This window comes from Pseudopipra pipra, chromosome 6, assembly GCF_036250125.1.
Source record: "Pseudopipra pipra isolate bDixPip1 chromosome 6, bDixPip1.hap1, whole genome shotgun sequence".
NCBI classification, from domain to species: Eukaryota; Metazoa; Chordata; class Aves; order Passeriformes; family Pipridae; genus Pseudopipra; species Pseudopipra pipra.
The window spans coordinates 253,917-281,871 of NC_087554.1; the positions used below are offsets into that span (position 1 = coordinate 253,917).

Here is a 27,955-nt window from a genome sequence, read left to right on the forward strand (position 1 = left end):
GCGTGACTCGGCTCCGGGATCGCGGGAGCGGGAGGGCGGATCCTTGGGGGCGGATCCCACCCCCAGCGGGGATGGGAAACCTGGATGAGCAGCCCCCCAGCACCGAGAGCCCCAGAACTGGACATCCCCCCAGAACTGGACATCCCCCCAGCACTGAGCATCCCCCTGTTCCTGAGCCCCTATTCCTGAGCATCCCCACAGCACTGAGCATCCCCCTATTCCTGAGCATCCCCCTATTCCTGAGCATCCCCCCAGCACTGAGCATCCCCCTATTTCTGAGCCCCCCCTATTCCTGAGCATCCCCCCAGCACTGAGCATCCCCCTATTCCCTGAGCATCCCCCTATTCCCTGAGCATCCCCCTATTCCCTGAGGATCCCCCCACTCCCAGAGTATCCTCCCCAAGCCCTGAGTATCCCCTCCACTCCCTGATTATCCCCCTCAACATCGAGTATCCCTCCCCAGCATCGAGCATTCCCCCCAAACACTGAGTATACCCCCAAAACAGTGATATCCCCCTCCAAGCCCTGAGTATTCCCCCAAGCCCTGAGTATCCCCCCACTCACTGAATAACCCCCCAGTTCCCTGAGTATCCCCCTGAAAACATTGACTACCACCCCCCACTCACTGATTATCCCTCTCCACATTCCCAAGGTTGGGACAGGCCATGCTGGGGGACCTCCTGGTGAAAGGGACATATTTTGGGGGGCAAAGGAAACAAGGAACACCCTCCGAAGTGTCCCTGCAGAAAGGACAAGGACAGCCACTATCCCACAGCACCCCGGGGTTTCCAGGATGCCTCTGGCAAATCCTGGAGCTTCCCAGGGCAGTTAATGAGGGTTCACTAAGAGCAGCTCCGGGAAGAAGCTCCAAGGAGGGGTGGTTGGAAGTGGGGGGATCCTGCTGGGATTGGGATCCCCCTGGGGACTTCGGGGACGACAGTGACACCTCCAGCCGGGTGACAACTTGAGGGGAGACTTCCCATTCCATCCAGGCCTAGGACGGATTCCTTGGGGCTGGAAGTGCTGGGTAGGGACTGGAATGTGGCCCTGGAGGGTGGGAAGAGGCAGGAAACCGTATCCCGGGTGGTGCCACAGGGAACGTGTCCGAGAGCCACCGCAAAGGCTCCGGTGACCAATGAATAATTCAGGGAATGCTGCTCTTGAATAAATAAATGAAATTCCAAGCTCTGGGATGGCAGGAGAGCCGTGTCCTCCATGTCCTGGATGAAATACCTCTGGATGCACCTTTCGGGCCCTGGGATGCAGGGGACAGGACTGTCCGGGGGCCGCCCACAGCCGGGTGGAGGGGAGGTGGCTGCTCCCACTCCGGCTCTGGCTCCAGCCGAGCCAAACTCTGGAATTCCAGCATTTCAGCATTCCTAAGCTTCTGATGGCCGGGCTCTGCCTGGGCTCCCACACCGGCACCAGGTTTCTTTTTTCACCTGAAACCTTTGAAGGCGGCAAAAAGCGCAGCAGTCCCGGCGCTCCTGTTGCTCGGAGCCGCCGCAATTCCCGGTCCCGCTCCTTTGTGCTGGCAGCCAGCGGGAGCAGATGGGAATAGCAGCATGATCCCGGCTGCGGAGAGGCCACAAGCCGGCACACGCCGGGCCGGCAGAGGAGGCAGGGATATATATAGGGACAGACGTATGGATGATGCATTCCCAGGAGCCGGGGCTCGCCGGTGCCAACATTCCCAAAATACCTGAGCGGAGCAGGAATCTGTCAGATTCCCACCGACTGCGGCAGCTCCTGGTCCTGGTGTCACCATGATCATCACAGGATCCAGCTCCTTCCCCAGCCAGGGTGTGGAAAACAGGGCTGGAAAAAAACTGGGTGGTGGGAAAAGACCCCAGGGAGGCAGGATCCTTTCCCAAGTGTAGGAGCTCCTGGATTTGATCCCGGCCATAAGGACAGGGGGGTGGCATCGAGAGCCACCTGCATCCCAATTCCTGCCAGGCATGGATGGGCTGGTGTGGGTTTACATGGAGCTGGTGGCTTTGGATCTCGCTTAGAGCTGGGGTTTGGAATTCTGAGGGTCTCTGCCCCCCGGGTGATGGATAATTCCTGCTAGTGAGCAGCAGTGTCTTCCCAGGAAAAGCAGCAGCACCCCCACATTGATGGCACGAGGGAGGGGCTGGGAGCCACCCGGCATTCCAGGACTGTGTTCCTGGGAATTCATGGGATTCTGAGGGTACTCTGCTCCCCAGTCCCACAGTGGGTGGGAAGAGGGATTGACAGCCTGGACCTGTCGGGAAGACCTGAATCCAAGAGGGAAGAGCAAGACGAGCTCCTACCAAGCCCTAAATCCCTGGAATTACTGCTGGAAAGGCAGGAGCATCCTCAGGCTGCGCTGCTGGAAGGGGTGGCACCGACAGCTCCTGCACATCCCCCAGCTGAGGATGCTCCACGTGTCCAAAATAGCCACCGTGGAGTGGGAAAGGGGGGAAATCCGGCGCTGCCAGCTCCAGGGAGGATGTGGCGGGAGCTCTGGCTGCTTCCCAGCCCCCAAACCCAAACCCCTCGGGACTAAAAGCGGCCGCGCGGTCGGAAACCTCCGGCAACTTCCAGACCTCGGATCCATGAGCTTCCCACCACACCGGAACAGCTCGGAGACAGGTGGAGGGAAAGGGGACTCCTCCAACGTCAAAAATAACAGGAGCACCGGGATGTGTTGCCGTGATCGGATCCCAGACAAACCTTTCCTGAGGCTGCTCCCCGTCACCTTCCCCTCACGCCAGGTTTCCTTGGAATTGTGCTCTTTATTGCTTGACTTTGGTCCAAGAGGCACTTGGAGACAGGAAGAGGGAGGATAAAGCAGCAGAGCCTTGGATTTGGTGCCTGTTTTGGAAATTCTCCTCTTGCCATAGAAGGAAAGCCCTTTCCAGGTTGGAGGCAGGCAGGTGGAATTTCCATCGGCTCCTTCCCGAACCTGATGGAGAGGAGGAGCCCGGTGGGAAATTCTCTTTCCCAGCCTAATTCCAGCAGCAGGATGGGGATTTTGGGGGTGAGAAGGTGTCTGTGCCTTCATTCCCAAACCCTGCAGGATGCCAGGATCCGTGTGGAATGGATACAACCGGCACTGCTTTTCCCTGTGCTGCCCACGGAGACAGGAGTAAAGGATTTTCGGAAGTGGCCGGGTGGGAATGTCCCCGTGCTCGTGGGAACACTGGGACTGGGCACGAGGGTCTGTGGGGTCACCCCTGGGGGCAGGGGGCTGTATCCCAAATCCAAGACACCCTGGGACGCTCCCGGGTGGGCTTGTGGATCCCGACAGCGACCCGTGAGCCCTGCGGATCCAGGAGGCAGCTCCTCGCTGGCCCAGCTGGGAGATGCCAATCCTCAGACTGTCGGGTTTCCACGTGGAGGCTGTGACCTCCTGCTTTCCCAGCCCGAGCTGGGAATTCCTTGGGAGGCAGGTGGAGGCCCCACATCCTTCACGTTTCCTCCCGGGAGCCCGTCAGGGCCTCAAATTCCCCCTCCCCGTCCTGCGGCCCATCCTCGGCGGGCACCGGAGCGGCCTCGGCTCCTTCCTCCTCCCCCTCCTCCTGAGGGCTCTGGAGGCTCCGCAGCCGCTCCTGCCGCGCTTCCATGTATTCCTGCGCCCCGTCCCCCACCAGCCGGACCTCGTCCCCGACCCGCGGCGGCTGCCGGGCGGGGTTGTGGTCGTAGGAGAGGAGGCGCAGGGCGGGCAGGCCGGTGAGGTCCGGGAAGCGGGAGAGGCGGTTGCGATCCAGGTCGAGGACGCGGATGCCCTCCATGCGCAGCAGCACGGGCGGGAACTCCTGGAAGCGGTTCCCGTAGAGCCAGAGCCCGCGCAGTCCCGCCATGCGGGGCAGCCCCGCGGGGAGCTGGGACAGCCGGTTGTCCCCCAGCTGGAGGCTGCGGAGCTCGGGAAGGTGCAGGAGGGCGCGGGGGAAGCGCGCCAGGAAATTGCCCTCCATCCAGAGGCAGCGCAGGCTCTGGAGCTGGGAGAAGGCGGGAGGCAGCCCCTGGAGCCCGTTGCGGCCCAGGTACAGGTAAGCCAGGCGGGGCAGGTCGCACACGGCCTCGGGCACCTCCATCAGCTCGTTGCCGTCCAGGGCGAGGGTGCGGAGGTGCCGCAGCTCCCCGAGCTCCTCCGGGATCTCCCGCAGCCCCGCGTCGCTCAGGTAGAGCTTCCGCAGCCCCGGCTCGGCCCACAGCGCGGCCGGCACCTGCCGGCCCCGCACCTCCAGCCGCTGCTCGGTGCCGTCGGGGCCCTCGGCGGCCGCCACGGGGGCCCCGCGCCCCGAGGAGCCGCCGCTTCCCATCGCGGAGCGCCGGGAGAGGCCCCGGGAGAGGCCCCGGGAGCGGGACGTGGGCGGGGCGACGCCGTGGCCATAGCAACGCGAGCGGCCAATAGGAGGCCGCACCGCCCGGGAGGAGGTCGCGCCCACCACGAGGCCACGCCCCCGGCCCCCATTCATGCCCCGCCCCGCCGTTCCCACGCCCCCCCCGCGCCCCATTCATGAGCTCCCCGCGCCCCGCCCGGCCGCGCCCTGTCCCCAAACAAGGCGGGACCCCCTCGCGCCTCATTCCCGGACCCTGCCCGGCCTGGGGTCAGCATCCCCACCCTCAACTGGGGCCCTAAACTGGGCGTGGGGCTCTGAACTGGGTGGGGTCAGTCCCTGAACTGGGGCCCTAAACTGGGTGTGTGGCCCTAAACTGAGAGTGGGTACCTAAACTGGGTGGGGTGGGGGGGTCTGCGAGCTGGGTCAGGATCCCTAAACCGAGTGGGGAGGTCCTGAACTGGGGCCCTGAACTGGGGCCCTAAACTGGGTGTGAGGCCCTAAACTGGGTGTGAGGTCCTAAACTGGGTGGGGGGCCCTCTGGGACCCCCAGGGAGCTGGGGGTGGGGGTCCCTCTGTGATCCCCCACATCCCAAGGAGCCGCCTCTGAGAGCACAGACCCCCTTCCCAGTGCCCTCCCACTGCCCCCTGGCCAGGGAGGACATGGACGAAGCCCCCCACGAGCGCCCCCCGTGCCCACCCTACGGGGTCCTTCCTCCTCCTCATCCTCCCGCTTCCCACCCAGCGCTGCCTGGATTTTCCTGCCGCAAATCAGCTGTGTCATCCCAAATCCAGCTCGGAAAAACGGGCTCGTATCGCCCTCCGGTGGCCGCAGGACAAGTGACACCCCCTGACCCCTCCGATCCTCCTTCCCGGAAGGATTTGGGACGCAAGAAAACCCCCCCAAAACGAGGGAGGGGGGGGCGACCGGGATCGTGCGCAGGGTCTTTATTGCTCTCACGGGGATTTGGGAGCTTCCCGAAAAAGCCGAGGCTGGGACTCCCGGGATTTTGGGGGTCACATGAAGGGGTCGTCGTTGTGCCACAGGTTGGTGGGGAGGTTGTTGGTGCTGAATCCGCTGGGACGCGGGACCTGGACACCCTCCACGGATCTGGGAGCCCAGGTGGGACCCTGCGACCACCAGGCTGGGAAATCCGGGAGGGAAGCGCCGGTGAGGGCGGAATTCCCCCCTCCCCGGGGGTGGGGGGGGGCTGCAATCCCACCCCAAACTCACCTGGAGCGACGGGAGCCAGGGGTGAGAGGTTGGTCAGGTGCTGGTTGTGGATCGTGGAGTATCCCTGCGGATCCTGCGGGACGGATGGATGGATGGAGGCGGGTCGGGCGCCTGATCCCGTGGGAAAGGGGGTTGGGACGGGCGGCACTCCCACACCCACCTTCTTGCTGGGTTCCTGCGGCCCCACTCGCAGCTCCAGGGGGGCGAACGGGGGGTGGTGGCCCATGGCGGGCAAACCCTGCGCGGGAACGGCGGGATGAGGAGGGGGCACGGACACGGGGATGGGATCCCGCTCACCCCGCACCGGGATGCAGCGTCCCCTCCCCGCGGGGGTCCGGCCACCCCCTGCCCTCGCTCACGTGGCGGTTCTGGGGGCAGCAGGGATCCAGGGCGGGAACGCCGGGCTCCGCAGGCAGACAGCACGCGTCCGTCGGGGCGCAGCCCGACGACAGGTCCGGCTTCCACTGCGGGAGATCTGCGGGAGCACATGGAGCAGGCGCGTTCCCGCTGCTCCCAGCACCGTCCCCAGCCCTGCCATCGCCTGGGTACGCCTGTGCCCCCGTGTCTGGGGGTGGGGGACGCAGGGCAGGGGGGCTCCAACAATCCCAGAACCTCAGATTCGGTTCCAGGACTGACACCGCCAAAATCCCCGGAGCTGGAGTTGGCCCCGGGACCACCAACATCCCTGAAACCTCCTGGGGATGGAGCTGGGCCCGGGACCACCAACATCCCTGAAACCTCCTGGGGATGGAGCTGGGCCTGGAACCACCAATATCCCTGAAACCTCCTGGGGATGGAGCTGGGCCCGGGACCACCAACATCCCTGAAACCTCCTGGGGATGGAGCTGGGCCTGGAACCACCAGTATCCCGAAACCTTCCTGGGGATGGAGCTGGGCCTGGAACCACCAGTATCCCAAAACCTTCCTGGGGATGGAGCTGGGCCTGGAACCACCAGTATCCCAAAACCTTTCTGGGGATGGAGCTGGGCCTGGAACCACCAATATCCCTGAAACCTCCTGGGGATGGAGCCGGGCCTGGAACCACCAGGACACCAAACTCTCCTGTGGACAGAGCTTTCCCTGAGGATCCCAAAATCTTCCCGGGGATGAGGCTTTCCCTAGGACCCCAAAATCTTCCTGGGGATCCCAAAATCTTCCCAGGGATGAAGCTTTCCCTGGGATCCCAATATGACAAACCCTCCTGGGGATGGAGCTGGGCCTGGAACCACCAGGACCCCAAACTCTGGTGTGGATAGAGTTTTCCCTGGGATCCCAACACCCCAAAATCTTCCTGGGGATGGAGCTTTCCCTGGGATCCCAAAATCTTCCCAAGGATGAAGCTTTCCCTAGGACCCCAAAATCTTCCCGGGGATGGAGCTTTCTGTAGGACCCCAAAATCTTCCTGGGGATGAAGCTTTCCCTGGGATCCCAATATGACAAATCCTCCCCAATCCTCTCCTGGGGATGGAGCTGGGCCTGGAACCACCAGGACCCCAAACCCTCCCGGGGATGGAGCTTTTCCTGGCATCCCAACACCCCAAAATCTTCCTGTGGATGGAGTTTTCCCTGGGATCCCAAAATCTTCCTGGGGATGAAGCTTTTCCTGGGGATCCCAAAATATTCCCGGGGATGGAGCTTTTCCTGGGGATCCCAAAATCTTCCCGGGGATGGAGCTTTCTGTAGGACCCCAAAATCTTCCTGGGGATGAAGCTTTCCCTGGGATCCCAATATGACAAACCCTCCTGGGGAGGAGGATGGAGCTGGGCCTGGAACCACCAGGACCCCAAACCCTCCCGGGGATGGAGCTTTTCCTGGCATCCCAACACCCCAAAATCTTCTTGGGAACGGAGCTTTCCCTGGGGTCCCACCACCCCAAACCCTCCCAGGGAGCTTTCCCTGGATCCCCCCCAATCCCAAATCCCTACCTGGCTGGGCAGGGCTGGTGCAGCCGCTCTTGGCGCTGGATCCCCTGGATAACTTCGGAGGCTTCAGCCCCTCATAACGGATCCGGGACAGGGAAAACTCGGGGGGATACGAACACTCCGGCTCCTCCACGCACTGGGGCAGGATCCTCTGGAACTGCGGGCGCCCGAAGGGCCTGAAATCCTCGGAGGTGGCGGACATGGACACGAAGGGCTCCGGGCTGCGGCGGGAACGGCCGTGACGGAGCAATCCCAACATTTTTCCCCCCCCAGACTCGTCCCGGAGCGGGGACCTACCGCTTGGGGCGCGGGGTGATCAGGGACGAGAGGGCCGAGTAGTTGTTGGTGACGTATCCGGATCCGGAATGGACCCCCAGGAGCGGGTGCACGGCCGCCTGGTCGGGGGGTTTGACTCCCAAAACACGCCCCTCGAACGCGTGGGGCAGTCCCGGGGGTCTCTTCCCGAAGGACACCTCGTAGGTGGTGACGTAGAGGCTCAGCAGGTCGGAGCGGTCCCCGCCGTGCACCCTCACCAGCGGGAATCCCGTGCCCAAGCCCCCGGCGGGGGAATCCTGCGGCAGGGAAGGCATCCTGGCACCGGGATAGCCCCAGGGAAGGGCCCTACGCCATGGCTGGAGGTGCTGGCAGCGGCTCCCGGCCTTCCCGGCCGGCCGAGAGGGTGTGGAATGCTGCCGCGGAATGCGACTCGGTCTCCTGGCAACCGCGACAACGGGACTCCGGGGAGTCCCGGAGCACCGGGAACGTGGAGCTTGGAGCACTTCGGGAGGGGGGTACAGCCCTTCCGGGTGCGGGGCCACCTCCCTGGGAGCCGGGGAAAAGGGGGCAGGTGGGAATTAGGGATATCAGTGGGATGGGACGTGCCGGAGCGAGGTGGGAACGTCCCCAAGGACCGGACCCTGAGGTCACAACGTAGGGAAGCAGGGCCAGCAGCCCCGGCTTTATTCAGCATTCCAGCATTCCACAGTGTCCAGAGGCCGCCGGGAGAGGAGGAGAACCACAGGGAAGGTGGGCAGCGATTCCACAGATGCCCGTGTCCCTGGAGGGGTCAGGGCGGGGGCTCAAACAGGTATTCCAGGTCCGGCTGCCGCAGCCGCTGCTCCCTGTTCCTGTTCTTGGCGAATTCCCGCAGCATGTCCAGCACGTCGTGCTCGAATTCCGCCGGGGCCGGCTTGGCTTCTGAGGGAAAACAGGGAAAAATCAGCTCCGTGCGGTCCCGAGGCACCACAGGGGCCCACCCCGGTATCCCAGTGGCCCATCCTGAAGTCCAGGGACCCATCCCAGTCTCCCAGTGACCCATCCCAGTGTCCAGGTGACCCATCCTGGTGTCCCACTGACCCATCCTGGTCTCCCAGTGACCCATCCCCATCTTCCAGGGGCCCACCCCAGTGTTCCAGTGACCCATCTCCATCCCCAAGGGCTCCATCCCAGGGTCCTGGGGGTCCATCCCAGTATTCTGGGATGCCCATCCTGGTCTTCCAGGGGCCCATCCTGGTCTTCCAGTGACCCATCTCCATCTCCGAGGGGTCCATCCCCGTGTCCTGGGGACCCATCCTGATCTCCCAGGGCCCATCCCGGTGTCCCAAGGGGTGTCCCCACGCACCAGTTGCCCAGTAATAGATGTCCCAGTCGTTACTGGGCTCGTTGATGAGCCGGTCGTAGCGGTTCAGCTGCTCCTCGCTCATCCTGCCCAAGTTTTCCTTGGCAAAGAGGCTGGAAAAGGGATGGATACAGGTGGGAGATGGGAGAAGAGGTCCCCACGCATCCCAGGATTTACACACACCCTCCAAAGGATTTTGGCTCTGCTCCATCCACCCCGCTGGATCCTGAGCCACCCTTGGGATGGTTTATCCCGTGGATTCTGGCTGTGCAGTCCCTCACTAAGCCCTTCCCGCAACTCTCAGGGCTCTTCCCTGTTAATGCCCCCCCGGGACACGCCTGGAGCCGATCCCACCTGAGCAGGATGCAGTTTTCCAGCATCCCCCTCTTCCTGCTCTCGTAGAGCAGCCGGGCCCTCTTGGTGTCCAGGGGCTCCTCGGGACGCTCCTGCCAGGGGGGCAGCGGGATCTCCAGCACGTCCTTCCCGGAATCCGAGGGGGAATCCCCGCGGTACCCACGCCAGGGGATCACTGGCACCGCCAGCTGCCGGCGCAGGGAGCGGAGCTGGGAACAGGGAATGCCCAGGGATGTCAGGGCTGGGACCCCCCCAAATCCTGCAGGACACGATTCCCAATCCCAAACCACCCCCAGACTCTGCTGCTCCCAAAGTCCCCCCGGGGCAGCCACATCCCATAACACCTTCTCAGATCCTGCTGCCCCCAGTCCCTTATCCCAAAAGTCTCCCAAATTCCCTTTTCCCCCCAGACCCCCCTTTTCCCACTCTTCTCCCACCTTCCCTCCCAGACCCTCCTTTCCTTCTCTTTCCCTTTTTTCCCTCTTTCCCACTTTTCCATCTTTTCCCCCTTCTCCTCCAAATCCCTATCCCCTCCTTTCCCCCTTCTCCTTCCCTCCTTTTCCCCTCTTCTTCCCCCGCTTTCCACCTTCCCTTTTTCCTCCTTTACACCCCATTCCCCCCGTTTCCCCTTCTTTCCCCCCTTCCCTTCCTTTTGTCCCCCTTTCCCCCTACTTCCTCTTTTCTCCGCTTTTCCCTTCCAGTGCCCCCTCCTTTTTCCCCCCTTCCCCTCAAATCCTCTTTTCCTCTCCTTTTCCCCCTTTCCCTTTCTCCCTTCTTGCCCTGTTACGCCCCTTTTCCCCTTCCCCCCCCATCCTTTCCTCCTCCTTTCTTCCCCTCTTTCCCTCTCCCTCCCCTTTTCCCGCTTCTCCTCCCCCTTTCCCCTTTTTCGTTCCCTTTCCCTGCCCTTTTTCCCACGCCTTTCCCCTCTTTTCCCCCCTGTTTTCCCTCCCCTCTCCCCCCGTTCCCCCCACCCTGGCCGCCGCCATCTTGCCCGTGGCCGCTCTGGCCCCGCCCCCCGACTCTATGCGCCTGGGGGTGCGTGGGCGGGGCTTTACCGGAAGTGGGCGTGTCCTGCGCAGGAAGTGGGCGGGGCGCGGCGGCGCTGGCGGTGAGCGCGGGCGGCGCGCGCGGGGCCGGGAACGGGGGGTCGGGGGGGGCCAAGGGGGGGGGGGGGAGGTCGCGACCTATCGCGACATATCGCGACTTGCCGCCCCCTCCCGTCGCATCCTCCCTTCCCGAACTCCCCCCCTGGATCGGGCTCCGCCGCTCCGCGGGGCCGCGTATGGCGGGGAAGGGCCGGGGGGCCGGCGAGGGGGGGGGGCGAGGGGAGGCGGTGGGATTTGGGGGGGGGGGGGAACGGGGAATTTGGGGGGAAAAAAGGGTTTGGGGGGGAAAGGGGGATTTGGGGACAGAGGGGATTTGGGGAGAAAACAGGGAATTTGGGGAGACAGAGAGAATTTGGGGGGAAGAAGGAATTTAGGGGGTAAGAGGGGATTTGGAGGGGAGAGGGGATTGGGGTGGAACAGGGAATTTGGAGGGACGGGGTTTTGGGGGACAGAGGGAATTTGGGGGGCACGGGGGATTTGGGGGAAGAGGAATTTCAGGGCGACACAGGGATTTGGGGTGAAAGAAGGAATTTGAGGGGAACACCAGGATTTTGGGGGAAGAGGGAATTTAGGGGGAAAAGGGAATTTGAAGGAGACACAGGGTTTTGGGGGGATGGGATTTGGGGGGGAAAGAGGGTTTGGAGGCACAGAGGGGATTTGGGGGGAAAAGGAATTTGAGGGGTACACAGGGATTTGGGGGGAACATGGGATTTGGTGGGGGAAACAGGGATTTGGGGGGAAAAGGGAATTGGGGAGTAAGAGGGGATTTGGGGGCAAAGTGGGGATTTGAGGGGGACACGGGGGTTTGAGGGACAGAGGCGATTTAAGGGGGAAGAGTTTGGGGAGACAGGGATTTGGTGGGAAAAGGGGCTTTGGGGTGATACGGGGCTTTGGGGGAAAAGGTGGAATTTTGGGGGCAGAAGGGATTTAGAGGAGAAACGGGGAATTTGTGGGGGCACATCCAACACGTTCCCAAGGCCTCGCTGACTCACACCCCCCCTCCCTGACCCCCCCCCTTTTCCCAGAGCACCTTCCGTGTCCCGGCTCCGTCCCGGTCCCAGCCCGGGCTCCCGCTCTTCCCGCCTCTGGAAATATGTCCGAGGGAGTGGATCTGATCGACATCTACGCCGACGAGGAATTCACCCAGGTGAGGAATTCACCCAGCTGAGGGCCGGGATCGGGATCCACCCCCTCCCCAGGGGCCTCCAGCTCGGCCAAGGTGTGCCTGGGAAAGGGCTGGGATCCTTCCCAAATCCCAGTGGCCGGGGTTGAAGGGTTTGGGATTTAGCCACACCCTGGAAAAATGAGGAATCCTGGCCGGGAGAGGCACTTCCAGGGAATTACACAGTGAAGGGATGCAGAGGGATGAATCCGTGGGATCGCTCGTGGGAAGATACCCCTGTGCCACCTGTCCCGTCCCAGGGATGTCTGGGATTCACAGGAGGGAATGGGTGCTGGAGAAGCAGATCTTAGGGATTTTTTGGATCTGGGAGAGCCAAGTGTGAAGAGAGAGGGTGGAAGATGGAAAGCTGCCATGGAGAACCTGTGGAGGGAAGCTGGCAAAAGGAAAAGCCGCGGGAAGTGGAAGGAAAACAGCTGGATTAAGGAATCACCGTGGAGGGAGGAATTCCTGGGAGGTCCCGGAGGGATAAAGAGGAGCTGGGAAGGAAGGAATTCCCGGGAGCTCCTAGATGGATGAAGAGGAGCTTGTTCTGCTTATTGGGTGAGAGTATCCATGGATTAGACCTTCGGGAAAACCAGGAAACCGTGTCCATGACCTTGGAGCCAAGGGGGCTTCCAGGTGCTTTCCAGCCTCCTGGGAAGAAGCAGGAGTTGCCAAAATAATGGGAATGCCACCAAAAAAAAGGGAGTTGTCTGTGCTGCCTGGAGTTTCCAACTTCCAAGCACCTCTCCAGCATCATTCCTGGAAAACTCCTGGAATAAACCAGATTCCCAGTGTATTAAACTACCTTGCTCTGGGACCAAACGGCTCCGGCTTAGGAATGTCCTCAGGTTTTGTGTTTTTATGGAATTTGCATCAGGAAAAAAGGTGTGCCTGGAGTTGGGAGAGCTGGAAAACTGCAGGAATGAGGATGGAAAGTGGAAAAGTGGCTGGAGTTGACATGGGAATGTTTTCTGAGGAGCTTGGAGGGTCTGGGGTGGTTTTAGTGAAAGCTTTGGGATCTCTGGGAATAAGGAAGTGAAATGGGGGGAGCAGGATTGGAGTAAGCTGGAACACACAGCGTGGAAGGATTTAACTGGGAATTTGGGGAATAATACACCAAAGGTCCTTGACTGGCCAAGAGGATCCTCAAAGCTGGAATGATGATCCAGGCCAGCAGCTCCGGCACCTCGTTCCCTTTGGGACGTGTGGGAGCAGGAAACCAGGAAACCCGGAGTTAATCCATGGCAGGATCAAAGCTGTGGTGTCCCTGTGGCATTCCAGGCATTCCAGTGTAATTCCAAATCCCACAGCATGTGCTAATTCCCACTAACAGTGCCCACAGGGCTTCATCCCTGGATTGGGATCCCTAAAAACTCCCAAGCTGAGGCATCCTCCAAGTATCCTCAGGGATTCCAAGTGATTCCTCCTCCTCCCTATTTTTGCTCTCCGCTTTCCGAAACTTCCAGGCAGGAATCTCCCAGCCCTGGGCCGTATCCAAAGGCTCCTGGTGGAGGTAGGGACGTGGGAGTCGGAATAACCAAACACTTGGGCTTTTTTGGGAATGAGCACAAAACTCCAGCTCCCTTTTCAGATCCTGCTTTTTGTCAACTCTGTGGGAAGAGCTGGATGCAAAGGTTCAGGAAGAGGGAAAATGGTTGGATTTTGGGATTTCCACGATCCTCGTGCTGAGGATCCTTCCCTTTCTTGCTCCTAACGGGATATCTGCAATTCCCTGGCTCTCAGAGCGTGGATTTATCCACCTCACACCATCTCCAATGGAAAACATTATCCAAAGTGCCTGGAATTCAAAATGTGGGAAGAGAACCTCTGGTTTTTATGGGACACCAGCCCTGTGCCTCGCTCCCGTGGGATGGATCCTCCCGGAGGGGTCGAGGGGGTGTGCGGCTCCCAGGCTGGAATTCTGGGAAGCATGAGCTGCCAAGGAGGGAGAGGCTCATCCCTGGAGGGCGCTTGGTTTTTCCAAAGTGGGAATTTCTTCCTGGTGGTTTCCAGGAGCAGCAGCTTGGGTCTTGTCCTGTTTGGGAAAGCTGAGATCCCAGTGGGCTGGTCCTTGGAATGTGCTAGAGCCCAGTGGGGGTTTTGGGATATTGGGAAGAAATTCTTCCCTGTGAGGGGGGTGAGGCCCTGGAATTGATTTTCCAGGGAAGCCTTGGCTGCCCCATCCTTGGAAGTGTCCGAGGCCAGGTTGGAAAAGGGCTTGGAGCAACCTGGGCTAGTGGAAGGTGGATCAGATGGTCCTTAAAGTCCCTTCCCACCCAAACCATCCCAGGATTCCGTGATTCTTACTCTAACCTCCGCTTCAGTCCCAAAATCCAGGTGGCCTCGCCTCCATATCCCCCAGGATTTACATGTGTCCTTCCCGAAGGATTTAAGCTCAGCCATCCCTGGCAGCTCCCATGAGGGGAAGGTGGGAGGTAGGGTGGGAATAGGGGTGGGAATGGACGATCCTTAAGGATCCTGCTCCCTTCCCACCCGAACCGTTCCAGGATTCCACGAAAGCAGAGCCCGTTTTTTTGGGATTGCCCGGGCGAGGGACGGCCCCGATTCCCAACCCCAGCGATTGGGGCGGGAATTCCGGGGCGGGAATCCCGCTCGGGAACGGGGACGGCCGGTTCGGGGACGGCACGGGGAGGCTTCCCGAGCCCTTTTCCCAAAGCGGGGCCTGGCGGCGCTGTCCCGGCAGGACCCGGAGTTCAGTAATGCCGACCAGATGGACCTGTACGACGACGTGCTGACCGCCAGCTCCCAGCCCCAGGACAAGCGCTCCGGCGGCTCGGAAGCGCCCCCGGAGATGCGCCCGGAGCCGTCCCCCAAGGCCCACAGCAAACCCCCGGCCATCCTCTACACCTACAGCGGGCTCCGCAACAAGAGGGCCGCCGTCTACGTCGGGAGCTTCTCCTGGGTGAGCCCTCCCGGGGGATTCGGGGACTCGTCGGGATCCTTTGGGGGTGCTTGGGGCTGGTTCTGGGCTCTTCTGCTGGGAGCTGCTCCTCCTCAATCCACGCTGTCCCCCTGTCCCAACCCGGGCTGTGAGCTGGGCTTGGGATACTCAGGGAAAAGAGTATCCCAAGATAGACCCTGAGAGCTCCAAAGAAACCCCTGAGGGGCTACCAGGCTCTTTTGGGGGTGTTTGGGGAGCGTTCTGGGTTCTTTTGGGAGCTGCTGCTCCTCCTCAATCCATCCTGGTATCCCAGCCTGGGTTGTGAGCTGGGCTTGCCCTTGTGATCCTCAAGGAAAAGGGATTTGTATCCCTGAGAGATCCAAAGAAAACCCCCAAGGAGCTTCAGAGAAACCCCTGAGGGGCTGCCAGGCCCCTCTGGGGGGACTAAAGGGTTCTTTTGTGGGGGTTTTGGGCTCTTTTCAGGGGGTTCTGGGGTCTTTGGAGGGGCTGCTCCTCCTCAGTCCACACTGTCCTGGTATCCCAGCCTGGGTCGTGAGCTGGGCTTGTCCTTGTGATCCTTAGGAAAAAGGGATTTGTGTCCCTGAGGGCTCCAAAGAAACCCCTGAGGGGCTGCCGGGCTCTTTTGAGGGGATTAAAGGGTTCTTTTTAGGAGATTTGGGGCTCTTTTGGGGGGCTTCCGGGTTCTTTTGGGAGCTGCTCCTCTTCAGTCCACACTGTTCCAGTATCCCATCTTGGGTTGTGAGCTGGGCTCGGCCTTGGGATCCTCAGGGAAAAGGGATTTGTATCCCTGAGGGCTTCAAGGAAACCCATGATGGGCTGCAGGGCTTTTTGGGGTGGGTTTCTCAGCTCTTTGGGGGGGCTCCAGGGTTTCTTAGGGGAGTTCTGGGATATTTGGAAAGGCAGCTCCTCCTCAATCCGCACCATCCTGGCATTCCAGGCTGGGTTGTGAGCTGGGCTTGGCCTTGGGATCCTCAGGAAAAAGGGATTTGCATCCCTGAGGGGCTTCTGAGCACTTTGGGGTGGGTGCCCACCCTGGTGCCCCTCCATGGGCGTGACCTTTGGGAGCTGCTCCCAAATCCCCTTTTCCCACAGGGAGAGTTTTGGGAAGGCTCTGTCTTGCCCAGAGAACAGGGAGAGCTCTGATATCCATTCCCAGGGCTTTGTCCGGAGCTGAGAGGATTTGAATCCCTCCCTGAGGGACTCTGGGGGTGACATTCCTGAGGCGGGTGGGGGACACCGGGGATGGACAGACATCCCATTCCCTGTTCCCTCAGTGGACGACGGACCAGCAGCTGATCCAGACCATCCGCTCCGTCGGAGTCTACGACGTGGTGGAGCTGAAATTCGCGGAAAACCGAGCCAATGGCCAGTCCAAGGGGTGAGAGCCGACGGGATCGGGGTGGGAACGGGGCAGCCCCTGGTTTTGGGGAGGGGTGAGGGTGCTTTTCCTGGCTGGCACAGGGGATACACCCGGAACCGGGACGGCGAAGCTGAGACTCCCAGAGTGAATGGAAAAGGGAGGAGGGGGCGTGGAACACCGGGATGGGATCAGGAACAGGGGATTTGGGAAGGGGGTCCCTCACCTGGAGCGGGGGGTGAACCTCCCCGTGTCCCGCGCAGGTACGCGGAGGTGGTGGTGGCCTCCGAGAACTCGGTGCACAAACTGCTGGAGCTGCTTCCCGGGAAGATCCTGAACGGAGACAAGGTGGAGGTGAGGTTGGCCACCCGGCAGAACCTGTCCCAGTTCGAGGCCCAGGCTCGGAAACGTGAGTGCGGCGTCGGGACGACGCGGGCGGGGGGATCCACGGCACACAGAGCCCCCCAAAACCCCCCCGGATCAGCTGCCAGGCCCAGCCCCGCGAGCCCTCGGCACGGGGGGAAAAGCAGGAGTGCGTGGGGGTTGTTTTTCCCGTTCCTGAGCCGGATTAGCTCCTGACCCGAGTCTTTATGATCCCCTTTTAGGTGCTCCCACACTGCGAAGATCCCTCGTAGCCTCCTCCTCCTCCTCTCCAAACTGAATGGGCTTAAGCTCTTCAGGCTCTGGGCATAGCTAAGACCCTCCATATCTATTAGTAGCTCCAATCTGGATCTGCTCCAGAGTTTTTCCATCCCTGCGGAGGTAAGGTGCCCAACACTGGAGGAATATTCCAGCTGGGACCTGGCCGTATGGCGATAGGTGGTCCTGGCCTCACTCCGCAGCGATGCGACGGGATCCGCAGGGATTGTCCTGGCAGGAGTGTCCAAGGAGGTCTTTGTAGGTCCCATGGCATGTTTGGTGCAAGGAAAACCCCCCTTCCCGGCCTCCGACCTGCCCCTGGAGTTTTGGTGGAGCAGGGAGCGATCTCTGAGAGTTCCGGGTGCCCTCGGGGCGCAGCGGAGCTTCCATGGATCCTTTGGGAGCCGTGGCTCCCTCGAACCCCTCCTTTCTCATCCTCAAAGCCTCTTTGAACAGAGAAAGGCTTCTTGTCCCTCTTGGAATGCCGAGTTTTCCTTCCTCTGGCAGCGGCTCCACTGCTGTTAGTTCTGTCCCCTCCTTGTGCTCCTCCACGCTTGGGCCTTCCCAAATCCACGTGTGGCTCAGGCTCTCCGGGTCTTTGGGGATCTCCCCCCGCTCCTTGTGGCTTTTGGCTCCTGTCCCTGCGTCCTCCCTGTCCCTCAGGGCACCGTGCGGGTTCTTGGAGAGCTCCTGGAAAAACCCATGGAAGCGGAGGCTGCGTTTGGCCAGCTGGATCTTCTCCCTGGGCACCTCCAGCTCTCCGGGGGTGGGAGGAAGAGGAGGAGCAGGAGCTCTCCGAGACCTGGAGACCCTCCAGCTGGAACTCACAGCTCTTCCCCCCCCTCCGTCCCGATTCCAGGTGTGCCGCCGCGGGCCCACTCCCGGGATTCCGTGGACGCCGTGGACGGCCGGGCGACGCCGACGGACAGCGCGCTGCCCCCTTCCCGCATGGAAAAGCCCCCCTCGGTCCTGCCCTTCTTCAGCCGCCCCCCCGCGCTGCCCCTCATGGGGCTGCCCCCCCCGCCCATGCCCCCCCCGCCCCCCCTGTCCTCCGCCTTCGGGGTCCCTCCTCCTCCTCCCGGAATTCCCTACCAGCACCTCCTGCCCCCGCCGCCCCGGCTGCCCCCTCCCCTGGCCGTGCCCCCTCCGGGGGCCGTTCCCCCCGCCCTGCACCTCAATCCCGCCTTCTTCCCGCCTCCCACCGCCGCGCTGGGACCCCCCCCGGACACCTACGGCAAGGCCATGGCTCCCTACAACCACAGCAGGTGAGCCGGGCGGGGGGGGGAATAGGGGCGGGAAGGGAGGGTGGGATGCTCCCGGAGGCTTTGGGTGCCCTGCTAATCCCGGAATTCCAATTGCAGCAGCCGGGAGCTGGGCCCGCTGCCCCCGGCCGTGAGCGAGGGGGAGTTTGAGGAGATCATGAACCGCAACCGCGCCATTTCCAGCAGCGCCATCTCCAAGGCCGTGTCCGGCGCCAGCGCAGGTAATTCCCGCCTCCTTCCCAAACCCCGTCCCGGGGCGGATTCCCGCTCCTGACCCCTCTGCTCCCGGCTTTCCCAGGCGACTACAGCAACGCCATCGAGACGCTGCTCACGGCCATCGCCGTCATCAAACAGTCGCGCGTGGCCGGGGACGAGCGGTGCCGCGTCCTGCTCTCCTCCCTCAAGGATTGCCTGCACGGAATAGAGGCCAAATCCTACAGCAGCAGCTCCAGCAGCAGCTCCAGGTATCCCTGTGGCTCCCACCTAACCGGACGCTGCCCCTGGATCCGAAGATCCAGCCCGGCGGGGCCCGGGGTGAGTGACTAAAAGGTGCCTCTTTGTCTTCCCGCCCCGCTCTTCCCCCAAGGAAAAGGCACCGATCCCGGGAGCGCTCGCCCAGCCGGTCCCGCGAGAGCAGCCGGAGGCACCGGGATCTGCTGCACGGCGACGAGCGGCACGAGGATTATTTCCCGGAGCGGAGCCGGGAGCACGAGCGGCACCGGGACAGGGACAGAGACAGGGACCGGCACCACTGAGGCAGGTCGGGGGCCGGGAGCCCCGGGGGAGGAGGGACCAGGGGGGCTCTGACCTCACCCCTCCTTCTCTCCCCGCAGGAATTCCGCAGGAAGTGGTTTTTAATGGACTCGTATCTCCTCACCCCGACACACCCCGAGGCCGCTCCGCCCCATCCCGGCCCCTTCCCAGCCACTCCCAGCCCTCTCCCAGCACCTCGTGGCCTTGGGAATCCCCCCCACCTGCTGCTGCTGCTGCTTCCCGGGGCCATCCCGCTCCGCTCCGTGGACACTCGGACCCAAAGAGAAATGGTGCTTTTATTCCATGGAGGGAGGTTTGTGAGCCCTTCCCAACCCGGGGGGGGGGGAACGGAGGGGACGGAGCCCTCCCGATCCCGGGATCAGGAGCCACGTGCCGGCCTCTGGATCGCCTGGGGACACTCCTGTCCCCATCGCCCCGGCGGGACACTGGGCCACTCTCCTCCTTTTCCACCCTCGCCCTCCAGGAGTTGGGAAAAGAGGGGCTGGAGCTGGGCCGGGGGTCACCCCCTTCTCTATCCCGACATTCCCCACAGCAGCATTCCCACCTGAACAGCAGCTCCGGCCTCTCCCGCGGCGCCTTCCTTGTTTTAGAGGAAGCGGAGGAGGCAGGGCAGGCTGCGATTCCCTCGGGCCCCCTCCTGATCCCTCGGGATCCCCGAGCAGGAGAGGGAGAGCCCGGGAGGGTTGGGATGAGCCGGGACACACTGGTGACTTCCAGGGCTGGAACTGCCCCCGGAGCTATTCCCAGGCGGGAAAACCCAGGCTCTGGGAAGTCTTTTTAAGTTGAACTCTCCCCAAAATCAGGAATAACACCCCCCCTCCCGATTTCCCAAGCCCCACGAGGTGGGAGCGCTCGGCAGGAGAGGTCCGGGTTTTTTTTACTTAAAACGCCACAGATTTTTAGTTTCTTTCCAAATAGTGGAGGGGAGGAAAAAAAAAATTCCCTCAAAATTGCAGAGCAAATCCCTGGAAGCCCCAGCGAGGAGCTGCCCCCTCCTGCTCGCAGTGATTAGATTTGTCTTTGCATAGGTTGAAAAAAAATTGTGTAATAAACTCGATGACGTTGTCAAGTCTTTTACACGGCGCTCCCGTCACGTTCCTGCCGTGGGATTTGGGAAGGGGAGGGATCTGGGGGAGCCTTCAGTGCCTGTTTTGCCTCACATCGTCCTCTGAGGGGCTCCCGTGTTTCCCAAGGCAGCCCGGAGCGCTCCCACGTTCCCAGGCACCAGGTAAAAATAAATATTTATTGGAAAACAGCAAACTATTCCGGAAGGGTGTAGAAAAAATAAGGATTCTTCGTACCTTGAGCTGGCACAAACTCAGAGGGGGTGAGTCCGGGCGGGAGCAGGTCCCTGGCACGTGCTGGGGGTGAGGTGGGAAGCGGGAAAAGCAGGAGGGAGTGGGAAAGGTGGGAGGGATGAGTCCAAGTGTAGAAGTGGGAAAAGCGGAAAGGGTGTGTCCAGGTGGGAGTGGGAGAAGCAGGAGGGAGGATTTGTCCAGACGGGAGCAGAAAAGGTGGGAATGACAAGTCCAGGTAGGAGCAGGAGAGGTGAGAGGGATGAGTCCAGGTAGGAGCAGGAGAGGTGGGAGGGATGAGTCCAGGTGAAATGAGGAGTGGAAAAAAGTGGGATCCCTCCCTTTCCCAGGGCTGGGAAGCGGAGCTGGCACCGGTCACCCTTCCCTGTGTCCCTGGGCCGTGTCCCCGGTGTGGCCTCAGTAGGGATCCGCACTACGGAGAAGGACAAAGGCAGGGATGTGTCGGCACCAAACCAACCTGGAAACTCCCACGGCGCGTCCCCAGTCCCGGGATGCGGCACCTGGAGAAGGAGAGCAGCGCCAGGAGGCCCAGGAGCAGCTCGAGGCCGTAGAAGAGGAGCAGGATGGCGCTGAGGAAGGATTCCAGGCGCAGGGAATAGGTCTGGAGCAGCAGGTAGTACCCGGCCAGCGCCGCCGCCGGCACCGTGAGCGCCAGGCTGAGCGACAGCGGCACCTTCCGCCGGCACAGGTTCCCCTTGGAGCCTGCGGGATACACGGGATCAGGGACACCTCCCACTGCTCCAGGCTGCTCCAACCCGGCTGTGAGAACTTCCAGGGATGGGGCAGCCACAGCTTCCCCGGGAAATCCCGTCCCAGTGTCTCGCCGTCCTCACAGGGAAGAATTTCTTCCCAATATCCGATTTAAACTTGCACGTGGAATCCTGGAATGCTTCGGGTTGGAAGGGACCTTATATTCCATCTCGTTCCCACCCCCTTCCGTGGGCAGGGACGCTTTCCACCAGCCCAGGTTGCTCCCAGCCCCGTGCAGCCTGTCCTGGAACATCCGGGGCTGGATTTCGGGGTTATCCCGGGACTCTGCACTCCCCGTGGAGCCTCTGGAATTCTGGGGGAGGGAACTCACCGAAGAAGATCCGCGTGGCCTCAGTGCCGAGGTAGAGGAGGAGCAGCACCACGTCCAGCACCAGGTTGGAGACGGGATAGGGCAGGAGCAGCACTGCGGGAAGAGCCGCGCGGGAATCACATCCCTGCCCGTCCCGGCGGGCTCGGGAAGGGGGCTGGAGCGGGGGGCTCACCCTTGTACACGAACACGAACGCCTCCAGGAGGAAATAAGTGGCGCTGTACCAGCCGTTGAGGAAGAGCAGGATCTGCAGCGGCGCCGAGGAGCGATGGCGGCCTGAGGGGACACGGGGCGGCCGTGAGGGAGGGGCGCGGGGGGGGTGGGCCGCGAGCCCTGCAGCGCCTTGGCCGCCCCCCGGCCCCGCTCCCAGCCCCACTCCCATCCCCGGTTCCCCCCAGGATCCCCCGATATCCCGCTTTTCCCGCCCCGGTCCCGCTCCCACCCCTGGGCGCCATCTTCCATCTCCATGGGAACCGCCGCCGCCGCGCCCGCCCGCCCGCCCGCCAAGGGGCGCTGAGCGCACGGCCAGGGCCGCTCTACCCGCCCCTCTCGACGGTCACGCCGCCGCTCTACCCGCGCCTCTCTATGGTACGAGGACTAACAGGCCGGGCCGTGGGTTCGAGACCCCCGCCCTCCCAAATCCTCCGATCCATTGGGATGAGAATCCCACGCCGCAAAAGTGGGAATAACCCCGTCTGGTGGCTGCAAGTGCAGCACTGACCGGGTTCCAGTGAGGGTCAGGCTGTGGGAATGGCAGATGTGACACCGGGGGTCCAGGGAGGGAGAAACACCCGGGAGCCGCTGGAAAACACATCCCATTTATTCCTTTACAGTTCCCAAAAATATTCCAGCCCCAACCGAGGCCGTGGTGCCAGGATGGACATTCCTGCAGGGACACCTCACAAGCCTCCCACTGACTCCCAGCATCCAGGAGGAAGAGGAGGAAGGACAAGGCGGGACTGATCCCACGGAGCGCAGGGAGACTCCAGGGGATTCCAGGGATCCATCAGCCACGGAAGTGGGCAAATTCCTGGCGGAGCCAGAGGGAATCCTGGTAGAAGAGGGGGTCTCCCAGGTGCACAGCTGTCCGCTTGTAGAAGTAGCAGTAGAGCACGGCCGCTGCGGGAATTCGAGGGGATTCGGTGACTGGGATTTCGGATTTGGGGCCAAGGGGTGTGGGATCCCCCTCAGCCCCGATCCCAGGAGTTCTTACCCAGCCTCTGGAAAACGAAGAGGGTCTGGAGGCCTTCGGTCCAGATGAAGCGGCTGGAGTCGCGCCAGCGCAGGTTCTGAGGGGATGGAAAACCGGGAATAACCCCTGGAGCAGTTTGGGAGGGTCCCCTTCCCAAAGAGTCCGAGGGGGACAGAGAACTGGGAATAACCCCCGCAGCAGTTCGGGGCAGCCCCCATTCCAGAGATTCTGAAGGGGGCAGAGGGATGGGAACAAACCCCGGAGAAAGTTTGGGGGAGCCCCATCCCAAAGGCTCTGAGGGGGATGGAGGCGCATCCAGCTGGGAATAAGCCCTGGAGCGGTTTGGGGAGCCCCCCATCCCGAAGGTTAAGCAGCTCAGGGGATTTAGGCCCGGAGCCAGGCCCTATTCCGGCTTCAGACCTGCAGATCCTGCAAATCCCTGAAAATCCCCCTCCCGGATAACGCGGGCAGCGCCGGAGCAGCCACCGTGGCACGGGATGGCTCCAGGCCCTCCCAAAACATTCCCTGTGCCCTGCAGCAGGAACAGACCCTTGGGAAAGGGATGTCCAGGGGATGGGAAGGGTGCGGATCTGTTCTGTCGGGAAGGGGCCAGGAAGGAATTTATTCTGGAAAGGGGAAAGTGCTGCCAGGACAGAACCAGGAGCCCGGACAGGGCGGGCCCACGTGTAGGGATCAATCCCTAGAAAAACAGGAGCTGCTGGAATAAGTTTTCCCTGGGTAAAGAGCATTTTCTGACAGGTTATTCCCTTAGGGAATGGGCTGGGATGGAATGGCACAGGATTTCAGCCTGATTCCAACACTGGGATCACGGAAGGGGACACCAAACTGTCACTGTGGGGGACTTGGAGCTGCTGGACTTTTCCTGGGGAAAGAGTGTTTTCTGACAGGAATGGGCTGGGATGGGATGGCACAGGGCAGGACCCTTCCAGCCCAATTCCAACAGCAGGATCATGGAAAGGGACACCAGACTGTCACTGCAGGGGAAGACGGCGAGAGAGGCCCGAGGGGAGCCCTCCTGGGAAAATCCCTCGGGAGAATCCAGCCGTCCCCAGCCCGTCCTACCATGATCCAGACGTGGAAGGAGATGCTGAGCGCCAGGTAGGCAGCGGAGAGCAGGATGGTCCCCTTGAACTTATGGAAAAGCAGGCTGACCAATCCTGCCTGGAACACGAAGGTGTTGAAGAACATGAGGAAGACGATGATGACGTTGAAGAGGATGGCGATGTCCTGGATGCTGCCGGGAAAACGCGGCCGTTGGGGCGGCTGGGATCTCCGGGATCTCCGGGATCTCCCGCCCCCCACTTCCCAGCACTCACATGAAGAGGACGAGCTGCACGGCCGGAGCCGTCCGGAGCAGCTCCGAGAAGGAATTCACGAACAGGTCGTAGGAGAGCAGCAGGAACTGCAGGAACAGCACCAGGCTGTAGTTGCTGGGCTGGAGCATCCTCCTTTCCCAGGCCTTGGAGCGCTCAGCCCCGGCATTCCCGACGGATCATGGCGCTGGGGGGGCTCAGCGGGGCCGCTCCCGACATCCCGCACCTGGAGAGGGGGCACAGGGATTGTCTGTTTGCTGAGATGGATCCCAGGGATTGTTTGGTAAGTGGGATGGATCCCAGGGCCTCTCCCAACATTCAGGACCTGGAAAAGGGGCACAGGGATTGTGGGATGGATCCCAGGGCCTCTCCCAACATCCAGGACCTGGAGAAGGGGCACAGGGACTGTGGGATGGATCCCAGGGCCTCTTCCAACATCCAGGACCTGGAAAAGGGGCACAGGGATTGTGGGATGGATTCCAGAGCCTCTTCCAACATCCTGGACCTGGAAAAGGGCTGCAGGAATTCTTTGGTAGGTGGGATAGATCCTAGGGGCTCTCCTTAAATCCAGAACCTGGAGAGGGGACTTAGGGATTGTGGGATGGATCCAGGGGGCTTTCCTGATATCCAGGACCTGGGATTGTTTGGCAGCTGGGACGGGCAGCTGGAAAACCAGGAAAACCTAGTAAGCTGTGTCCCCTCCCCCTTCAAATCCATCCCAAATCTCCACGTGAGGAAATCCAGGGATGAGGGAGCCGTGCAATCCCAGGGAGCAGTGTCCAGGCAGGTTATTCCCGGCTCCATGGGCAGTGCCGGGCAGGACACGCTCCAGGAGCAGGTTTGGGCACATCCCACTCCGGGCAGAGGAGAGGGGTGAGGATACAGCCGGGAATTTGGGAACACGGGAGCAGGTACAGCACTTCTGGGCCATGTATCCCATGGGAGCAGCCCCTCTGGGATCATCCCGATTGGAGAAGGGAGGGAGGGGCTGTGGGAAATCAGGGACCTTCCATGTCCTGGAAGGAGAGGGGTGGGATGGAGAATTAATTCCCTGAGGGGGAGACACAGGGATGGGAATGCGGGGAGAGGGATGGAAAGGGGGGAAAAGGGATGGAAAGGGAGGAAAGGGTTGGAAATGGGGGAGAAGAAGGGCTGGACATGGGGGCAGGAAAGGGATGGAAAGCAGCAGAAGTGGCTGGAAATGAGGGAGAAAGGATTGAACGTGGGGAAAAAGGCTAGAAATAGAGAAAAAAGGGCTGGATATGGAGGACGAAAGGGGTTGGAATGGAGTCTAGAAAAGGTCTGGATATGCAAAAGAAGTGGTTGGAAAAGGGGGGGGGGAAGGGTTGGACATGGGAAAAAAGGACTACAAGTAGAAGGAATGGCTGGATATGGGAATTAAGGGGGTCACTCTCTCCCCCAGACCCCACATCACCCCCCCTTTCCCACAGACACCCCCCACCATTCCGGGGCACCCGCCTCCGCCTCCCCCTTTCCCCCGCCCGGCTCCCCGCCCCCGGGGTCGCCTCCCGGTGCCCCCAAACCCCCCCTGAGTTCCGAGTGTCCCGTCCCGGGGGGTCCCCGCCATGTCCCCCCCGCCCCGGGCGCTGACCCGCCGCCGCCATCTTGGTCTCCATGGCAACAGCCGCCGGGGCCCGGAAGAGGCGCCGGAAGTGGCGCCTGGAGGACCCGCTCGGGGCCGCTCTGGCCGCCGCTCTCGGTGGCGGCGCATTGGCGGCGGTACCATAGAGATGAGCGGGCAGAGAGGCGCCCGCCAAGATGGCGACGCCCAGTGACGAGGCGGGGGCGGTGGGGCCCAGGTACGGCCCCAGGGGCGGGGGGGGCGGAGGGCGGCCCCGGGGGCCGGGAGGGGCCGAGGGGCCTCCTGGGCTGGGTTTGGGGGCGTTTCAGGGTTATGGCCTGTGTCCTCAGGTTCGGGGGAGCCCCAGGTTTGGGGGGGCCGTGTGGCCCCATGTCCCGGATTTTGGGGAGCCGTGGGGGTCCCGTTTCCCAGGTTCTGGGGACCCACGAGTTCCTGTGTCCCCAGTTTTGGGGAACCGTGGGGCCCCATGTCTCCACCCCTTCCTGCCCCAATGCCCCGTGGGCAGCTGATTTTGGGGAGCCGGGACTTCCCCCACCCCCGGAGGGGCCAGAAATAGCCCTTTGTGGGGGCACACGCAAATCACACGCAGATCACACGCAGATCACACGCAAATGAGGCTCCTGCCAATCACCCCCTGCGGGGAAGGGGGGGGGAAACAAGTGACCCTGGGAGCCCCTCTCTGCCATTCCCTGGGAATTCGGCTCTGCACGTCCTGCTCCATCCCTGGATCCGTGCCAATCCAGGGAGCAGCTGGACACCCAACACCCCCTCGAGATTCCCAGTTCCCCTTTCGCGGCTCCTCTGCCGGAGCTGTCCCCAGGTGCCACCACCAACCCCCCTGGATCCGTGCCTGACCTCCTTCCCAGCCCAGGGAGCAGCTGGGCCTGCTCACCCCCCTCAGGGTTCCTGCTTCTCCTTTCTGTGGCTCCTCCCTGGGGGGTGTCCATCCATCCACCCATCCATCCATCCCTGACCTCCTTCCCAGGGCTGGGAAGCAGCTGGAACGCGGCCACCAACCCTGGCTGGGAAGCAGCTCCGTCCCTGTCACCTTTCCTGGGCTGGGAAGCAGCTCCATCCTTGTCACCCTTCCCAGTCCAGGCCCCCCCTCCCCTCGGTTCCCTGTGCCCCCCCCGCCCCCTCGGGGTTCCCAGTTCCCCTTTCCGTGGCTCCTCCCCGGAGCGGCTCCGGACCCTGAGCCGGCTCCTCGCTCGTCCCCAGGTGCCACCAGCGCTCCGTGGCCATGCTGGACATTCCCTTCCCGCCTTTCTGCGCCTTCCTGGGATCCCTGGGCGTGCTCTGCGTGGCCCTGGTGGGTGCCTGGTGCCAGCACTGGCGCGGGGGCTTTTCCCTGGATGGCGGATCCCGGACTTTCAACTGGCACCCGGTGCTGATGGTGACGGGCTTGGTGGTTCTCTACGGAGCAGGTGAGCCCAGGGAGCGTCGGGAATCCCAGCGCCGCCCCCTCCTGACCCTTTTTTCCCCTCACAGCTGCCCTGGTTTACCGCGTTCCCAAGACCTGGAGCGGCCCCAAGCTTCCCTGGAAGCTGCTGCACGGCGGCCTGGCTCTGGGAGCGTTCGTCCTCACCGTGCTGGGGTTGGCGGCCGTGTTCCGCTTCCACAATTCCAACGGGACGCCCAACATGTACTCCCTGCACAGCTGGATGGGGCTGGGAACCGTCCTGCTCTTCTCCTGCCAGGTGGGAGCACTCCCGGATCCCCCAAACTCCCCCTCGGGCATCCCGAGTTTTCCTGCCCTCACTGAGTTTTCCCGCAGTGGGCGGTGGGATTTGGGACGTTCCTGCTTCCCTGGGCTCCCGCCTGGCTCCGGCAGCTGTACAAGCCCATCCACGTTTTCTTTGGCTCCACCATCCTCATGTTGTCCGTGGCTTCCTGCGTGTCGGGAATCAACGAGAAGCTTTTCTTCAGCCTGTGAGTGCCGGGATAGGGGGGATTGGGAAGAGCCCTCGCAGGGACTGGGAGGCTCGGGGTGGGATTTTGGCTGCATTAAGGGAAAGGCTGGACACATCCAGGACATTCCCAGCCCCACTTCTCCCTCCCAGGAAAAACGGGACCGCGCAGTACAAGCTCCTTCCTGCCGAGGCCGTGTTTGCCAACACTTTGGGAATCCTGATCCTGCTTTTCGGGGTGCTGGTGGTGGGTGCCCTGGCCAGGCCCAGCTGGAAGTGCCCGGATTCCGACTCCCTGGATTCCCGCCAGGTACCGGGAACAGGCTGGGTGGATTTGGGAAGCAGAATTTGGGAGCGCAGCCCCAAGGGTGGGGAAGGATCCCGGCTGATCCCTGTCTTCCCACAGCCCCTGCTCTCCGCCGAGCGCTGATCCCAAAGGATCTCCCAGCATTCCTGAGGGGTTTCCTGCATCCTTGCCATCCCAAGGATTTCCCAGCACACCCAGGGTGTCTCCTGCATTCTCGTGCCTCCACGTGCCAGCTCCTGCCTGGATTTCCAGCTGTGCCAAACCCCAGCCCTTCCCGGTGCCATCCTGGAGCTGCCAGAGCCTCGTCAGGACAAAGAGGAACATCCGTGTTATTCCCATGTGTCACTCCCCCTCCAGGGAATCTGGCTCAGCAGGACAGGGATGGAGCCACTCAGGGACACGGAATAAACCAGTGGCTTCCTCAGGAATCCCTCACTCAAATCCACGGGGATAAGCGGAGCCAGGCTGGGATTGGTGGGAGCGGCGGGATCTCGGGAGCAGGTCCTGGCCAAGCCAAGCCGTGCCTTCCAAGGGCTCCTCTGCTCCCTGGGAACGT

The 27,955-nt window shown here is 62.2% G+C and overlaps 7 protein-coding genes across 11 annotated transcripts; 2 read left to right on the forward strand and 5 right to left on the reverse strand.

The window, feature by feature from the left end:
• Positions 1–2,739: 2,739 nt before the first annotated feature.
• Positions 2,740–4,453, reverse strand: LRRC10B (leucine rich repeat containing 10B). The gene has a single exon (XM_064659904.1). It carries the CDS (start codon positions 4,443–4,445, stop codon positions 3,435–3,437), a length of 1,011 nt encoding a protein of 336 aa, XP_064515974.1. The 5' UTR covers positions 4,446–4,453; the 3' UTR covers positions 2,740–3,434.
• A 787-nt stretch (positions 4,454–5,240) lies between these two features.
• LOC135416625 (uncharacterized) lies at positions 5,241–8,273 on the reverse strand. The gene is made up of 6 exons (XM_064659908.1): positions 7,761–8,273; positions 7,467–7,684; positions 5,901–6,016; positions 5,702–5,779; positions 5,542–5,614; positions 5,241–5,452 (listed from the first exon to the last, which is right to left on the reverse strand). The coding sequence occupies exons 1-6, from the start codon at positions 8,051–8,053 to the stop codon at positions 5,325–5,327; spliced, it is 906 nt and encodes a 301-aa protein (XP_064515978.1). The 5' UTR covers positions 8,054–8,273; the 3' UTR covers positions 5,241–5,324.
• Positions 8,274–8,393: 120 nt separating this feature from the next.
• On the reverse strand, positions 8,394–10,504 carry SDHAF2 (succinate dehydrogenase complex assembly factor 2). Its single transcript, XM_064659928.1, has 4 exons — positions 10,407–10,504; positions 9,436–9,644; positions 9,085–9,194; positions 8,394–8,660 (listed from the first exon to the last, which is right to left on the reverse strand). Exons 1-4 carry the CDS (start codon positions 10,419–10,421, stop codon positions 8,530–8,532), a joined length of 465 nt encoding a protein of 154 aa, XP_064515998.1. The 5' UTR covers positions 10,422–10,504; the 3' UTR covers positions 8,394–8,529.
• Positions 10,459–19,738, forward strand: CPSF7 (cleavage and polyadenylation specific factor 7). Of its 4 annotated transcripts, none has more exons than XM_064659857.1 (10): positions 10,459–10,543; positions 11,567–11,688; positions 14,411–14,629; positions 15,904–16,007; positions 16,250–16,395; positions 17,485–17,890; positions 17,987–18,108; positions 18,186–18,351; positions 18,474–18,647; positions 18,721–19,738. In XM_064659857.1, exons 1-9 carry the CDS (start codon positions 10,459–10,461, stop codon positions 18,640–18,642), a joined length of 1,539 nt encoding a protein of 512 aa, XP_064515927.1. In that variant the 3' UTR covers positions 18,643–18,647; positions 18,721–19,738. The 4 variants fall into 4 exon arrangements, with proteins under 4 accessions (XP_064515927.1, XP_064515926.1, XP_064515929.1 ...); XM_064659856.1 differs by having other exon boundaries at positions 18,474–18,643; XM_064659859.1 differs by having other exon boundaries at positions 17,990–18,108; positions 18,474–18,643.
• Positions 18,198–21,754, reverse strand: TMEM216 (transmembrane protein 216). 2 transcript variants are annotated; one of them, XR_010431647.1, is made up of 6 exons: positions 21,499–21,754; positions 21,231–21,332; positions 21,059–21,151; positions 20,478–20,679; positions 19,963–20,389; positions 18,198–18,298 (listed from the first exon to the last, which is right to left on the reverse strand). XR_010431647.1 is itself a non-coding variant. In XM_064659929.1 (5 exons), exons 1-5 carry the CDS (start codon positions 21,509–21,511, stop codon positions 20,374–20,376), a joined length of 426 nt encoding a protein of 141 aa, XP_064515999.1. In that variant the 5' UTR covers positions 21,512–21,754; the 3' UTR covers positions 19,891–20,373. The 2 variants fall into 2 exon arrangements, 1 of the variants encoding a protein (XP_064515999.1); XM_064659929.1 differs by lacking the exon at positions 18,198–18,298 and having other exon boundaries at positions 19,891–20,389.
• A 104-nt stretch (positions 21,755–21,858) lies between these two features.
• TMEM138 (transmembrane protein 138) lies at positions 21,859–25,295 on the reverse strand. The gene is made up of 5 exons (XM_064659927.1): positions 25,195–25,295; positions 23,586–23,808; positions 23,332–23,503; positions 22,270–22,345; positions 21,859–22,175 (listed from the first exon to the last, which is right to left on the reverse strand). The coding sequence occupies exons 2-5, from the start codon at positions 23,711–23,713 to the stop codon at positions 22,063–22,065; spliced, it is 489 nt and encodes a 162-aa protein (XP_064515997.1). The 5' UTR covers positions 23,714–23,808; positions 25,195–25,295; the 3' UTR covers positions 21,859–22,062.
• LOC135416631 (lysosomal membrane ascorbate-dependent ferrireductase CYB561A3) lies at positions 25,250–27,827 on the forward strand. Its single transcript, XM_064659913.1, has 6 exons — positions 25,250–25,402; positions 26,404–26,609; positions 26,674–26,882; positions 26,960–27,114; positions 27,246–27,402; positions 27,499–27,827. The coding sequence occupies exons 1-6, from the start codon at positions 25,362–25,364 to the stop codon at positions 27,520–27,522; spliced, it is 792 nt and encodes a 263-aa protein (XP_064515983.1). The 5' UTR covers positions 25,250–25,361; the 3' UTR covers positions 27,523–27,827.
• Positions 27,828–27,955: the final 128 nt, after the last annotated feature.